This window comes from Poecilia formosa, unplaced genomic scaffold (genome assembly GCF_000485575.1).
Source record: "Poecilia formosa unplaced genomic scaffold, Poecilia_formosa-5.1.2 Scaffold279, whole genome shotgun sequence".
In the NCBI taxonomy this organism is placed as follows: domain Eukaryota; kingdom Metazoa; phylum Chordata; class Actinopteri; order Cyprinodontiformes; family Poeciliidae; genus Poecilia; species Poecilia formosa.
In genome coordinates, this window is record NW_006800218.1 from 123,363 (window position 1) to 138,351 (window position 14,989).

The 14,989-nt window shown below is 42.1% G+C and overlaps 2 protein-coding genes across 6 annotated transcripts; one reads left to right on the plus strand and one right to left on the minus strand.

Moving 5' to 3' along the window:
- LOC103151341 (inosine-uridine preferring nucleoside hydrolase) lies at nt 1-5,800 on the minus strand. 3 transcript variants are annotated; one of them, XM_016681396.1, is made up of 6 exons: nt 5,715-5,800; nt 2,777-2,978; nt 2,483-2,668; nt 2,302-2,413; nt 2,094-2,230; nt 1-1,553 (listed from the first exon to the last, which is right to left on the minus strand). In XM_016681396.1, exons 2-6 carry the CDS (start codon nt 2,957-2,959, stop codon nt 1,188-1,190), a joined length of 984 nt encoding a protein of 327 aa, XP_016536882.1. In that variant the 5' UTR covers nt 2,960-2,978; nt 5,715-5,800; the 3' UTR covers nt 1-1,187. The 3 variants fall into 3 exon arrangements, with proteins under 3 accessions (XP_016536882.1, XP_007571408.1, XP_016536881.1); XM_007571346.2 differs by lacking the exon at nt 5,715-5,800 and adding an exon at nt 4,933-4,976; XM_016681395.1 differs by lacking the exon at nt 5,715-5,800 and adding an exon at nt 4,839-4,926.
- On the plus strand, nt 5,212-11,364 carry LOC103151342 (basic immunoglobulin-like variable motif-containing protein). Of its 3 annotated transcripts, none has more exons than XM_007571349.2 (10): nt 5,212-5,596; nt 5,752-6,292; nt 6,407-6,536; nt 8,144-8,239; nt 8,794-8,898; nt 8,999-9,093; nt 9,167-9,299; nt 9,428-9,511; nt 9,590-9,686; nt 10,373-11,364. In XM_007571349.2, the coding sequence occupies exons 2-10, from the start codon at nt 5,809-5,811 to the stop codon at nt 10,676-10,678; spliced, it is 1,530 nt and encodes a 509-aa protein (XP_007571411.1). In that variant the 5' UTR covers nt 5,212-5,596; nt 5,752-5,808; the 3' UTR covers nt 10,679-11,364. The 3 variants fall into 3 exon arrangements, with proteins under 3 accessions (XP_007571411.1, XP_016536879.1, XP_016536880.1); XM_016681393.1 differs by having other exon boundaries at nt 5,757-6,292; XM_016681394.1 differs by having other exon boundaries at nt 5,212-5,487.
- The last annotated feature ends 3,625 nt before the right edge of the window (nt 11,365-14,989 follow it).

Genomic DNA, 14,989 nt, shown 5'->3' on the forward strand with positions numbered 1-14,989 from the left:
TCAAATTCCTTGTTTATGAACAGAAACAAAGGATTTATCCTCTCAAACACAAACGGAGCAAAAGTTACATTTCATTTTCTATCATTACTTTTATTAGCATTTTAATGCATTTAATTTATTATAATCAATTCTTCAATATGTTTTTGTAGAATAAGGTGGTAAGAAATTATGATGTATTGAATTCCTGAAGGCATGTTCCATTTCTCTCCGGGATATTTTAATAAGTACTTTAAGTTCTGCCCCACGAAGGGCAGAGTAACCGGTCAGTCTTCCTCTGATTATGAGTTAACATCTTTAGCTTTTCTGTCTGGATGCTTATTTTTGCTTATGAAATACTGTCTGGAATCTGGACCAGGTGCTACAAGGGTGCAGCTGTTTGTTCTTTTTAGAGCGTGTGCTGTTCCTCTTCCTCAAAAAGATAAAAAACATGTCAGCATGATGCAACAATTCATGCTTCCGTTGCAGCGCTACCGGGTGTCTGCTGCCCTCTGCTGGACTATAAGGAAAAACTACACCTCTTGGATTCTTTCACTTGTTTTGTTAAAGAAGCTGATGAACTTGGGTATATTTTAAAATCTAAAACTGATTTTTTTTTTCTTTTACATGTGATTTAAATCCCTATGTTATAGTTAAAATACAGTTTTTTAAAAATTCAAGTGTTCAACACCAAAACCTTTAAAATGAAATGGCCTTAACAAATGATTCCAAGAATAACACACAACAGATTAACACCTAAAAAATATATATTTTTTAGGGTGATATTTTCACTGAAATGTATCTTGTTTAACTAGAAAGAGGAAACACAAAGTTTTGTCTTTCATAAGTCATAACCCATGTTTGTTTTAGATTTTCGGTGTATTTTCCTATATGAAATTGGTCCATGCAAAATGTCCAGCAATTATTTACAAATCTACAAATATTACAGAAAACTAACATTCACTGTGGTAATTACTTGGCCTTCATGTGCAGGACATTGATTGTTGCGTTGATCCTTGAATGTCTCTACCAATCCAAAGTCGAATGTGACACCATCTGATTGATGGTTAAAGTTTGGTCCAAACTCTGACCCAGATAATAATGGCATACAGGGGGGGAAAAAACAGCAACAAAAAATGTTTATCCTTGTAAAGTTTGTCCCTCATTTGAAGGCATTGTCAGAAGAAAAATGAACCTTACAGCTGAACGGGTTACTTCCTCCACGGTTGTTTGAGAGACTCCATTAGGAGCCGACCAAACTTCTTCACATTGCATTTAGACATTACCCTCACGGCGTGGCTCTTCTTCAGAGACTTTGTGCGATCCAGCACCAACATGCCGCGGCTCATGGAGCCCTGCAGCTCCACGCGCACCGGGCACTCGATGCTCTCCAGCACCGTGCTGCCGTCCACGCAGGCCGCCATCGCGTAGGAGTCATAAGAGACGAAGCCAGGCCCGAAGTACACGTCTCTCTTGTTCTTCATGGCTTCTTTGGAGTAGGCCCAACACTTCGATGTCACCGCCTTCATGAAGCGGGCCGCCGGGAAGTCCTGGTTGACCAGCTCTTCAAAGAACTCCTGCGAAACGATGAGTTGTGGGATGGGTCATACAACTGCGCTTGAGGGCCATTGTCGATGGAAAATCTACATTTCTGCCAGAAAAAAACTAAGGAATTTTTAGATTAAAGTCAGAAATGTTCTAAAAAGACAAGGACATTTCTGAATTCCACATGTTGAAAATTTGAGAGGAAAACTCAAAATTTTGATATCACAGAAATATTACTCTGTGATTAATTTCAACATTTCTGAGTTTCAAAAGTAAATACTTTTCTTTATTTTTGAGAAATTTTCTGAGTTTCTAAAGTCAACCGTTTTAGACTTAGACTTAAACTGTTCTGAGATTAATCTATAAAGAAAGGCGTTTTTTTTTGGGCGGAAACCTATTCCTTTTTAAATCTACCTGTCCATAATATGCCATAGTAACATCATCATCCAGTGTAGTTTTCATTTACGAGACCTCGCAAAAGTATTCATGCCCCTTGAACTTTTCTTATTTTTGTCATGGAAACACTTATGGACTGTAAAATTGTTTTACAAGGCACTCTTTGATCAGCCTACCCAAGTCAGGGCATTTCTGCAGCAGTATTCCCATGTAGTGAGGTAAGTAGGGCAGATGAACTCTTCTAGAACAACGTAAGCCGACTCTGGATCCATTGCAAAGTTGAACTCCGCACAGACTGTCACGTTCCCCTTTCCTGCAGTAACAGAAACGAGCATTTCGAGGCCAGTCATCTCGCACATGGCAGCATTTGAACTGCTTCCTTACCTTCCATGTTGCCTCCCATGATGAAGAGCTCTCCGAGCTTTTGGGGAAAACGTGGATCCAGTCTGACGGCCAGCGCCAGGTTAGTGAGCGGGCCCAGGGCCACCAAGGAGACCTGTGGTGGTAGGAGATATTGGAACGCCAGAGAGTCGCCCACACACATAAAAATACTAGGACTTCTTACCTGATTCTCATATTTAGATGCCAGTCTAATCATGGCATTGACAGCGTGCTCCTGTTGAATTTTCTCCTTCCACTGAGGATCTTTGTCCTCTAGTACATCCCCAAGTCCGTCACCTCCAAAGTGGTCACTGAATGGGCTCCAATTGACTCCAACAAGAGGACCAGCACTGCCTTGAAACACTGGAATCTGCAGGAGTGAGGACAGGAAATGTAAAGCCATGAATAAGGACTGTAAACCTTTATTCTAAAACATTGGAGTGTAATTCTTCTTCAGGTTCTGCTCCAGCAGACGCACCCCCTGGCGATCGCAGACAGAGAGAACCCGCAAAATGTTCTGACAGACGTTCTCCACCGTGGCGTTCCCAAACACGCAGGTCACGGCCAGGACCTCCAGGTTGGGCGCCGCCAAGGCCATCATTATGGCCTGAGCATCGTCAATGCCGCAGTCTGTGTCGATGATCACCAACTTGTTTGCCATGGTTCACCTTGTTGTGATCCTGGACACACCAAACATACCAAGAACTAAATCAGTGGGGTTTCTTTTGGCTCTAGTGGCCTTTATTTGAAAGTAGTTTGACAGGAAAGAGGGTAATGAGAGAGGGGGAAGACATGCAGCAAATGTCACCAGGCCGGGAATCAAACCTGTGACCACTACCACGAGAACTAAGGCCTCTATACATGGGTTGTGCTTTGCCGCTGCTCAGCACCCCCCAAATCAGTGTTATTTTTCAAAGTTTATCTTAAAGGTATAAAAATAAAGCAAACGTTAATGGAAAGGAAAGAATTCTAAGTTTTATGTAATTATTGTCAAATTAGATCTCTTAAGAGCCTGTCTAAACAATTATATAAACATCAACAGTTGCCCAGGGCGTCAAGATGCTAGGGGTATCATAAAATAATTTATGGACATAATTATGTTGTCAAATGTGTTCTACAGACAAACGGACCGTACTTTAAAAAGCAATGTGTCATGGGATGTACTATGCCAAGCTCATTTATGGCGCATTCAGACTAGCCATGTTTAATCCGCTTTAATAAAACTTTAGTTTGTTTGCTAACAAAGTCCCGTTTGTTTGGGGAGGCATGAATGCGTAATGAATTTCTGACGTGGACTCTGGTCGCCTAAAAATATAAATGTCAGTTCGGTTGAAGTGAACTCTGGTGCGTTTTGAATGCATATGTGGACAGGAGAGCGCTCCACAGACAGGATGCGGACTGTAGCGCAAGGCATTCTGGGTAAATACAATCAAAACAAACATGAGTCTAGCCGCGCTATAGGTCTTTTACCAAAGACAAAAAAGAAATCCACTAGCTGCTAAATTTTGAGGCTACTCCGTTTTTGTTTACATTTACATTGTCTTCTTCTGAGGCTTTTGTGTCATTTCCTTCAGTAGTTATTGGTGCAGCGCCACCGCCTGGAAGGAGGTGAACAGGTTTTTCAAAGGATTTGCTCCGTCTGACGCAGTGCACTGTGAAAGCAAACCGCACCAGCTGAAAACATAAATGCTGCGATTTTGGTCCCCAGTTGAACCAAGTCTACCGAGTTATCAGGTGTGAAAACATATTTTGAAGACATGTGCTGTTACAACCAGCTGTAGAGAACTCTCTTGGTGTCACTTAGTACAAATGTCGATTAGCTGTTGCTGAAGGATGAAGCTAAGGGCTAGCATGAGAATGGCCAAGACTAAAGTTGACTTCCATAGCTAAGCCCACATCTATGTATACGCACGGTCAGTGTCAGGAAATGCTTCAGGTTACATCAAGCTCCGGGTGATAGGTTTTCTTTATTTTTAGTCCACTCCTGTGTCTCGCTAAAGAAGTTTGGACTCAACAGTTTAAGAGCTTAAAACTTCCCTAGATCTTTGAGGCCTTTGTGGTTCATTCCTTAAAGGTCATTGAAGAGTGCGCTGTTCTGTTCTCTGGTAAACAATAAACCACAAGTGAAGTCCTTTTGGTTACAAAGCTAATGTTTGATCCCCAGGATTTCTGCACAGGCTCACTAAGATGTTACATCTACCAATTTACAATTTCCTAATAAAATCCTTTACAGATGAAAGAAACCATGATACACATTGTCGCATTTTAGGAATCACGTTTCCTTGCATCTTTTAATCTCTAGATGTGAACAAGCTGACTGACACACACTTTGGACGCACATTTTTAAGAATTTTGTTCAAAATAAATTGGAATCTTTGCATTGTTTTTCCTTTCAACAATACACATTTCAGTTTATGGTTGTATGTTAGCAAAAGTGGGTAAGAAGTCAAGCTGTATAATTCTAAACAGTACCCAATCTCTGATAGCTCTCACAAACTATAATTTGCTGTGCCGTAGCTTGAAAATGTTAATAAACTTACTCTTTTGCCAATTTAAAGTTGTATGAGGAAGTATAATATGTTCTACTCTATACTTTACTGTTTAAAAAGTATTGCCAATAAACACCTGACTTACCTCAGTGTATGGTTTAAACACCCACTTGAGTTCTTTCTTGTGATTGGTTTAAAAATGTGGAACCGTTGCAATACGAACTGATGGCGGGGGGTGAGATTCGACGACAGTGATGTACAAATACTACTTATTTTAAATACAGCGTTATAAAAGTTATATTTTTCAAACTAAAAATCCTTGAAATGTTAACTACATGTGCATGTATTATTTTTATTCCATTTATTATTGTCTTTATTTTGAAATATTTGTTTGGCTCTTCCCGAAATTTTGTGTCCGGAATGGTACAGTCCTGTGAGCCTGCTTGGGAGGAAGATACGGGTCAGCAGGGCGAAGTAACGGGATTTTCAGCGTTAATTGTTTACGGCAACGGAGTTATTGCTCGGTAAATGTCAATGTGAAATGGCGAGCAGTTAGCTGACCTCCGGGTCCCTAGAAACAGCCGAGAGAACAAAAAAAAACAAAAAAAAACCCACCACGCCGACTAGAGGGTATTGTTTATGCCAGCTAACTCCAGAGTCGGAGGGATGTAGCTGCGCTCGTTCAGCTGCGGCTTCACAGGTGACATGATGTTTAGTTAATGTTTAATAGCCACAGAGCTAGCACCAGGCGGGCTAGCCGGGCTCTTTCTCTGGTTTCCTAATACGCGACGACTCGTCTTGGGTTAAAGGTAATGTATTGTTAAATTATTTTCACTATATTGCTTTGCTGTGCGTTAAACAACTGAGTCGGATCTCTGTTTTTCATGTGTTGAAAGTAACCTCCGCGTGAGGAGTCTGTGACATCACCTCCATCTTTCCTCCAGCTCTGCTCTTTTATCCCCAGAGAAGACGCCCTCATTCTCGGCCACCTCCGTCCTCCATCACTGCACGCAGCGCCCCGATGCCTAACACATCAGAAGGTCAAGGAGCGAATCTCCCCCGGCCCGCGGAGCAGTCGGGGCTGCAGAGGCCCGCGGATGGAGAGGAGGAGGAGGACCATGGGCTGATCAGCTCTCTCGCCCGGGACGCCGCGAGGCTGAGGCGGGCTTCGAGTGCTGAGCTTCACCTGCAGTGGACCTGCCCGGTCACGCACTCCAGGGAAAAGTTCTACACGGTCTGCTCCGACTACGCTTTGCTCAACCAGGCGGCCTCCGTGTACTGCTGTCCGCCGAAGGTGGCCAGGAACAAGCAGGAGGACGGGGCCCCGCTCGGGAAGCCCAAAGCCTCCTCGGACTTCAGCGGCGGCCACACTGGGGGGGGTCCTGTGGGGTCGGACGGGGACTGCGACGTGGATGAGGTGTCCTCCGGCCACGCTAAGCCTCTTCTGGCTTGGGAGATTGACACAGCGGACTTTAATACTGTATTCACTAGGAAAATAAGAACCAGTAAGCTTACCATAAACATCTACTTTAATTGGCTGCATGGTCGTTAACTTCCATATCAGCTATATACTTATTGGACAGTGTTGATCCAATAATTGTCTGCCCTATTTTTTCCAGGTAATGGGAAGAAATGCAGCTCTAAGAAGATGAGGGCTGCAGACAGACCCAGCAGGAATCTGCAGGATGTCCCTGTTCATGCATCACTGGAGGAGATCAAACAGAGGAAAGTGCTGGACCTCAGAAGATGGTAACATTGATCTCTGTTCTTTTGTCTTCTTCGCAAAAAACTTGCAGTTCCCTTTACATTCTTTAAAATGTATCATATTGTGCCAATTTATAGGAGAAATATTATGTAAAATCAACATTTTTGAGCTCCACATCAATATAATGTTATTCCCTCATCCAAAACATAGCTGGAGTGTTTTTTTTTATTCTTGCAAGCATGTTTGAGAAATCCTTTAATTTCCATGACAACATTCATGCCGTGAAAAACCCCTAGGTGGGCCTAGCTCCGCCTTCGAGACGCAGCTCCTCGTCCGAGCTGCAGTTTCCTCACTCAGATCCTTCACACTAGCCAGCAGAGACATGTTGTGATGGCTTCCTGAAGGCGGAGTTTCAGAAAGAGCAGGAGTTTTTAAAGCGGTAAAGGCCTAATTTCAAGGCATTAACGTTTCTTTTAAATCATATTTGATATATACAGCATTTTATAACAACTGCAGATAACCCAGTTACTTGATTGTGCTATGAAATGGCACCATGTGCCTGGAAAACACACAAAACTTTCTTTAAAGCCTCAAAAAACCTTGTTATATTTTGGTGGAATTTAATGCAAGATGAGGCGGAAATCTGATGCATGGTTCTCAAAAATCGTTTGCAAATAAAAGATCTGAAAAAACATTATATGTATTCAGCTACTCTGAGACATCCCAAGAAAAGTATTTTTTTTGGGACGTCTCCACCAGCATGGAGACTGAAATCTTTTGGCTGTTTTGCTGATCATGATGCTGCCGCCACCATGTATCACAATGTGATAGTATTTTCTTAGTGACATGCACTGTTGATAGTGTTTTACATGTGTTTCAGAAATTATATTTGGCACAAAAAAAAGCTGCATTTATAAGTTAAACTATACAAATGTAGACTTGTGTATCAATAAGGTCATTGGATTTTATTTAGAGGTGTCAGAAGAAAGGTTGAAAATGCACTCCACTTTATAATTCCATCCACTTTGTAATTGTAGGCTAATATGAGAATAATATTGTGAAATTTGTGATTGTAATGTGACAAAATGCGGAAAAATGCAAGAAGTTTGAATACTTCTGCTAGGCACTGTTAGGCTAGATAAGAGGCTGGGGTTATTACTTGACAATACTGTAAATGGATCCATTTCAGACAGTCTGATGGTTTACTATAAATTTTAATTTATTTATCAACCAGTGTTTTTTTTTTTCTGCCTCCTTGTTTATCGACTGAGGGTTCAGTCGACAGTGAATGCCTTAGAGGTCAATTCCAAACATCGATGTGATGCAGAATGACCTTAGAGTCTCTTTAAGTCCCAACATATAAGCATATAAAACTATAAAGCAACATTGGTTTTGCAGCTACTATCCTGCCGACCTTTAATTGTAACGGGTTTGGACAGACGGGAAGCCGATTTCATTTTGCAGGAGACAAAAAAAAAAAAAGCTTCATTTGCATAATTTCCTAGAAACCTTAAGGCACGTTTACAAGAATTATTAGTGCTGATAGGGGTCAGAGGTGTGAGCCACAGGTCAGAATTTGAGCTGTTCCACCTGCTTTGTGTGAGACGACGTTTGTCCCTGACGTTAACCCTTTACATCTCTGTTCCTGCAGGTACTGCATCAGCCGGCCGCAGTACAAGACGTCTTGTGGCATCTCCTCTCTAGTGTCCTGTTGGAACTTCCTGTACAGCACTCTGGGTGCAGGAAGGTGAGTGGCTTGAGTCGCTCCGGTCTTATTTAGTGTGAGACTCCTGAGCCCATACACTCAATATCTAATCCAGTTAGCTTTGCGTTAAGAAGACCCAAATTATGTACGTATGCATTTTTAGAACCTGGACCTGCCGATTCCAATTTTTCTTGTAGTGAGGTACAGAGATCTCCTGTTGGCAGTGATGGTTGACTCTAAACGATAAATTATGGGTGCCTTCTTTTTGATTCATGACTTTTCCGTTGAGTTTACTGTAGGAACTATTCAACAGTATCAATCAAAAGTAAAGTGATTTCTGTTGTATATGAAAAAAAAACCAATAAGGGATTCCATTCAAATAGTCACTTTTTAGGACATTTCACTCATTTTTTGTTGGTCCTGGTCAGTACGTAGATGTTGGGTGAATGCCAAGTTTACTTGATCTTGAGAAAGCTGCCCCTCACAATCTGTCTGGTTATGTAAAGAACATGGAGTTGTACTCACTGAATATGAAAGTTTCATGTGTGAAAACAATCTTCTCTGTTTAACTTCATGTCCGTTATTTGCTTTGCTAGCCTTTCACCCATCTCCCAGGAGGAGGCGCTGCACATTCTGGGCTTTCAGCCTCCTTTCGAAGACATCAAGTTTGGCCCCTTCACTGGCAACGCCACGTTGATGCGGTACACAAATGGTTTCCCTCCTAGTTTTTAGCAAAAGAAAAGCACTTATTACACCTTCTTAAACGGTCCGATCCCTTTTCCCCCCAACCCGTCCTTACAGGTGGTTCAGGCAACTCAACGACAATTTCCGAGTGCGAGGTTGTTCCTACATTTTGTACAAACCTCACGGTAAACACAAGACAGCAGGAGAAACGGGTGAGTCTCCTGTCGGCGGATCCCTGCTGGAGGAGTGATGTTGGAGGAGTAACGGTTGCTCTCTGCTCCATAGCTGAAGGCGCGCTGATGAAGCTGACCCAAGGCTTGAAGGATGAGTCCATGGCCTACATTTACCACTGTCAGAACCACTACTTCTGCCCAGTGGGCTTCGAGGCTACGCCACTGAAAGCAGCAAAGGCCTACAGGTTGGTCATGTGACTCTTCATCTCGTAGAAGAATGCCATCACTTACAGCTTCTCTGAGTCCAAGATCCAGCCAGAGACCTTCGGTCAGCATCGTCATAAGAGACTGACTGCTTGTCTCCTGTGTGAAGGGGTCCTCTGCCCACAAATGAAATGGAACACTGGATCTTAATCGGCGAGCCCAGTAGGAAACATGCAGCCATCCACTGTAAAAAGTATGTTTCTCTTCAGTTCAGTAGGGAAATGTAATTGTTTCTCCTGCTGAGCTGCTGATCAGGACCTTCTCTGTGCAGATGGATGGACATCGTGACTGACCTCAACACACAGAATCCAGACTACCTGGACATCCGCCACACAGAGCGGGGACTGCAGCGCCGCAAGACCAAAAAGGTTCCTGTTCTAAAGCTTGGTACATTTTCATCATCAGGGTTCCTACAGTGGCTGGACAAGTCGGGATATTTAGTAATTATTCGTAATATCACATCTGTATTAGTATTGAAAGTATTTTTCTCTCTTTCGTTTTTCCTTCATGTCTTCTTTCCTGCCTGTTCTACTTCCTTCATATCCAACTTGCTTCATTCTTCCTTCCTACCTAATTTCCTTCCCCCCATTCCTTCCTTACTTCCTTTTTCAGTCTTTTCCTTTTCCCTTCATTTGCTGCTATACTTCCTTCCTTCCTTCCTTTCTTCTTTCCTTTTTTCCTTCCCTCCTTCCTTTGTCTTTATTTCTATCCTTCTTTTCTTTCCTTTCTTCTATCCTACTTTCCTTTCTTGCTTCCTTTCTCATGTCACACTTACTTCCTTATTTCCTGGTTTACTTTCTTCTTTTTGACAATTTTTTTCTGTTACCACTGTTTTTTTTTTTTGTACTTTTTGTTGTTGAGCTCCCAGTCTTTGAGCATAGAAGGCCTCCTTTTCAGTCATTATAATCTTTGGTTCTTCCTATACTAAAATGAATTTGCCTATTTTAAATCAAACTTTTAAAATGGCCAATAATTTAAAAAAAAAAGCTACGATGTAGGAGCCCTGCTGTGTTCCACACTGAAGTGGTGCCTCTCTGAACAACGTGTGTGACAGGTGGGCGGTAACCTGCACTGCATCATGGCCTTCCAGAGGGTGAACTGGCAGAAGCTCGGCCCCTGGGCTCTAAACCTGGAGAATCTGCGCCACGACTTCCAGCAGCCGGCCTCGGACCGGGCCCAGGGCAGCGTGGCCGACGACTCGGAGGAGAGGACGCCGTCCAAGCGTCTGGCCCAGCTGGGACGCTCGCAGAGCATGGGGAGTCAAAAGGACACCTGCAGCTGGAAACGGCTGTCCAACACCTCAGAGTACAGACAGAGGAGCTCCCCCGAGAGCGACCTGGAGGAGGACATCACAGACTGAGACGCTTCCTGTGGACATGCAGGGGCGGGACGTCATGACAACCGGCGATAAAACACAGAGCAGATGATTCTAAAGGATAGGCCCCCTAAAAAACCTGGCAAAGTGTTGGTTCAACTCATTGTTTTAACAGTTTTTATTTGTAGTTTTTTAGGAAATATTTAAATAGCGTTTAAAGGTCTTTGTCCTTTGACCTCATCACAGCTAGAAACCTTTTTCCTCTTTTGTGTCCCCACAAATGCGAACAATCCCCCTGAGCTGTGACTTTATATTTCTGATTTCAGGAGTGACGCAAATGCTGCAGCAGCTTCAAAATATAGGTTTCCACTATTTCATCTTAGCACTGCCAAAGGATTTCCTTGTTTTCCACAAGAACTCTAGCAAAAAGAGGTGAACCAAGACTTCTCTAGCTCTGGAATCAGACAAATTCCAGTCCGACTAGAAGCCTAACCATTTGGAAAATCGCATCCAAACTTTTCTGCACTGACATCAACACTCTCCGAAGAAGACTCAGTCTTAACTGTTTTTAATATTAGTTTCTGGTCTATGGACGGAGAATAGAGATACAAACATGGTCAGCTTTTGCAACAGTCATGAAAAATAATGGCAAATTATGAGGCGGAAAGAATTCACTGCAGCAGCGTATCAGTGCTGTTGTAGATGGAGACAGAAAAAAGAACATTTCTGCCCAAAACTCAGGAATTTTTAGATTGATGTCAGAAATGTTCTAGAAAGACGAGGAAATTTCTGAATTCCAAATATTGAAAATTTGAGAAAATCCCAAGTTTTGAGATTAATCTCAGTACATGTATAGATAAAACAAGGACATTTCTGAGTTTGAAAAGCCAAACATTTTCTCCTTTTTGAAACTCAAAATTTCCTAGTTTTTTTCTAGAAAATTTCAGAGATCTCAAAATTTCAGAATTTTTTTCGAGGAAATTTTAAACTTTTGAATTTTTTTTTTTTTTAATTTCTGAGATTAATCTGAAAATGTCTTTGGGCAGATATTTTCTATTTTTTTTCTATCTACAAAGGCCTTAATGCGTTGTACTGATGTGTAGGAAGCGCATGTATTTAGATGAATGTTTGGTAAAGTTTCATTAGCAAACACCGAGTTGCATCAACACTTTTGAAGGTTTAAAAACTTACTTTAAACATGAAAACTCTAGTTTTTTTTTTTTTTTAGTTCAATCACCCCTGAATGTAGGCAAAATGCCACATATGCTGCTCTTAACCATCATCTCTTTATCGTGGACACATTGGTGCGAACACAGTTCCAGTTCTTTGTCTTCACCTTAATCTGGCCGCAGTGGTACTGTGGGCTTCATGTCCAGCTAATTCTGCCTAGAAAACGCACAACAGCATTACCCACAATCCCGTTTGGTTCAGAAAACTCCAGTCCAGGGTTTATTGTACAGGTACAGTCAGTGGAAACGTCTCCCGCCTGGTTCCCAGTGGTTTAGTTCAGTGGAAATGACGTCCAAAGTGATGTGAAAACGGCCGATGTTCTCCTGTGATTTGTTGAAATCCTCAGTAACAGATGTGTGGATCGTCATGGGTTTTTTTTATTTATTATTATTATTGTTAAAGAGCTGTACATATGTGTCACATCTCTTTAAAAAAAGTGACCCTCATGTTTTCATTTCTGTAAACACGGTTTGGTTTGCAGCTTTGCGATACCATCGGTGTTTCCGCTAACACAGATGTGATTAAGCAAGCCTGTTCACGTGGGATTCTTGTAGTTATTTATTTTACAATAAAATCAGATATATTTTTTTTTAATAACACCATGAAGCTGTCCCATTTCTCTCTCTACAAGCGAATGCCGTGCAAAAGTATCCATACCTTGCTACAACAGCACACCTGTGTGTATTGTATTGAGATTTTCTGTTAGGCCAACGCAAAATAGTGCAGACTTGAAAGGTAGAAAGTAAACAGGAAGATGTCTCAACCAGCTTTGTGCGAAAAGAGACTCATACTCTTGTGGAAAACTGAGGTTCTGCCATCAAAATAAACAAAACACAAGAGCAAGCTTTGACCAAACATTTCTGAATTATTTATAATCCTGATGGGTTTAAATTTAAATAAAAGGTTTGTTTCTGCTAAAGGAGAATATTTATCTTTGGTGATGAACTCCAAGTCTTTCAAGTCGGAAGGCCTCCTTTCCATCACCCTAATCTGTTCCTCCCCTCACAGACTCTCGGAGCCTTATGTGTTTATTTTCTGCTTGGTGCAATACCTAAAAGACACAGTAGGTGGCATCATACGGCTAAATGGAGTCAGGTCAGCTCTCAGCAGGTGTGCTCATATTTTGACCGTAGTCGTCGTTTGTTGCTGTTGACCACTGCGTTGCGGCAATTATGTGAACATTTTGGTTGTACTAAGTTGACTGCAGGTGTGCAACATTAAAACTAGCATCTTGTCAGAGACAGCAAGACCAATGAAGATCCTCAAGTGTTCGTTCATTGGATCCAGAAGGTCGACATGTCGACCCAGTGGCTGAGGTTTGTTTGGTTTTCATTGCTTATGAACGAGTCACTATAATACCAGATTCCGTGTTTGACTCTAGCTGGGCTAACCTGAACCTGACAGGTCAATCATTTTGTCCTAAACTACATGAATGCATTTAATCTGCAACCTTCACTGTTTTCTGTCAGCAGACCCCATTGCCTTGCTAAAGTGTACACCTCCCCCGAAACGTCTTCATTATTCAACCACAAACTTGAATCTATTTTTGTTTTAGGGGGTTTATGTGACAAACCAACACAAAGTGATAGTTCTCCTTAAAACTGTGTTTTCCACGTAGGGCAGACAGATAAAGGTTGGTCCCTCCCCTTCAGATAACTGTATTTTATTTATCATTTAATTTATTAGTTATTTTATTTTCTAATTAAACTTCAAATATATATATATTTTTTAAATTAAAAATGCATTTAATTTTGTGGTTGTTATGCCCTGTGCAAGTTTTATTCTCACATGTTGAGATGGACTGGTAATCCGGCTCTGCATCACATGTCAAACGCATGGCCCAGGGCCAAATCTGGCCCTGCATAGCTTTTTATGTGGCCCTCTAGACTCTAAAGGGATGCAGAAATAGAACAGTCAAGATAACAGTGTGCTTAAATATTATTTTATCATTCAAATCACAGCAGTTTTTATCTGCCAAAATACATCAATCAGTCGCTTCACTTTTTTTGAAAATTATCATGGAAATTCACATAGTCAATAAATCCCTGCACATTTTTTGCGCTATGTATTTGTACTTTTTATTTCCACTTGCAGTCCTATGAGTAACAAGTAAGAAAAAGTAGCATTTCCCCATCATACATAAGTGCAAATATTTCGAAAGTTAGTACCACAAACACTTTGATTTTTATTGTAAAACCTCCCAAAACAATCGCAAAATTGTGAATAATATTGAATAAATAATATATTAAATAATATAATTTCATTTTAAGAATTTATATTTAAACAGTTCGTTAACGGGTTTTAGCAATACCATTGGCCCTTTTAAAAACATTCATGATCTTGATTTGCCACAAAATCAAATTGAGTTTGACATAATTTGCTCTACATCGATAGGATGAAAATACAAATGTTAAACCCCAAAACGACCAATTATTTTATTTATGCAGAGAGACTCTGTGAACCACTGTTCCATCAAATATCACTTTATTGAAGTTAATCCGACATGATGAAGGAGAGCTTTAAGTTTTTACAGGTTTTGCAGCAGGAGGGGCTTTGACAGGATCGTAAATGTTCTTTATGTGTTGCTGTCGGCCGGATCTGATGAAGACGTGCTGCTTCCTTTCAGCTGCTGCCTCAACGCCGCGATGTGAGCCGGACCGATACGGCAGCAGCCACCTGGAGCGCATAGAGACGGAGCTCAGAGGAGACGCTGTGAAATGGCACGTGGGAAAGCGACGGACCTCACCTAACAGAGCGGCTCCCTGCTTCAGCCAGGCGCCGCTCAGCTCAGGCGTCCATCCTGCCGTCTGCTCTGACCTCTGCCATCTTTGTACGAAAAGGAAACCCAGACGGGTTTGGTGAGAACGGAAGCTTCGAGCGACAGAAAAGCAGAACCGCCACCACCAGCAGCAGCAGCAGACTCTCTCACCCCTGTTTGGTGTCCCAGTCCTCCCCACTGTTTGGGTACACCACCCAGCTCACGCCGGGGCCCAGAGCCCCCCTGGCCGAGTCCAGCAGTGGCTCCACCACAGCCGGACGGCAGCAGTTGACTCCCACAGCGAGCAGCTGGGGCGACCTGCAGGCCAGCCGAACGGCGTCCGCGAACGGGCTGCCGTCTGAAATGTG

Bases quoted from the DNA above. Each gene is read 5' to 3' on its own strand.
- LOC103151341 (XM_016681396.1), bottom strand. From the start codon at position 2,959: ATGGCAAACAAGTTGGTGATCATCGACACAGACTGCGGCATTGACGAT. The intron at 2,414-2,482 runs GTAAGAAGTCCT...CTACCACCACAG, and splicing joins CATCTAAATATGAGAATCAG to GTCTCCTTGGTGGCCCTGGG. The intron at 1,554-2,093 runs GTAGGCTGATCA...ATCGTTTCGCAG, and splicing joins GCAGAAATGCCCTGACTTGG to GAGTTCTTTGAAGAGCTGGT.
- LOC103151342 (XM_007571349.2), top strand. From the start codon at position 5,809: ATGCCTAACACATCAGAAGGTCAAGGAGCGAATCTCCCCCGGCCCGCG. The intron at 6,293-6,406 runs GTAAGCTTACCA...TATTTTTTCCAG, and splicing joins CACTAGGAAAATAAGAACCA to GTAATGGGAAGAAATGCAGC. The intron at 9,512-9,589 runs GTATGTTTCTCT...TTCTCTGTGCAG, and splicing joins GCAGCCATCCACTGTAAAAA to ATGGATGGACATCGTGACTG.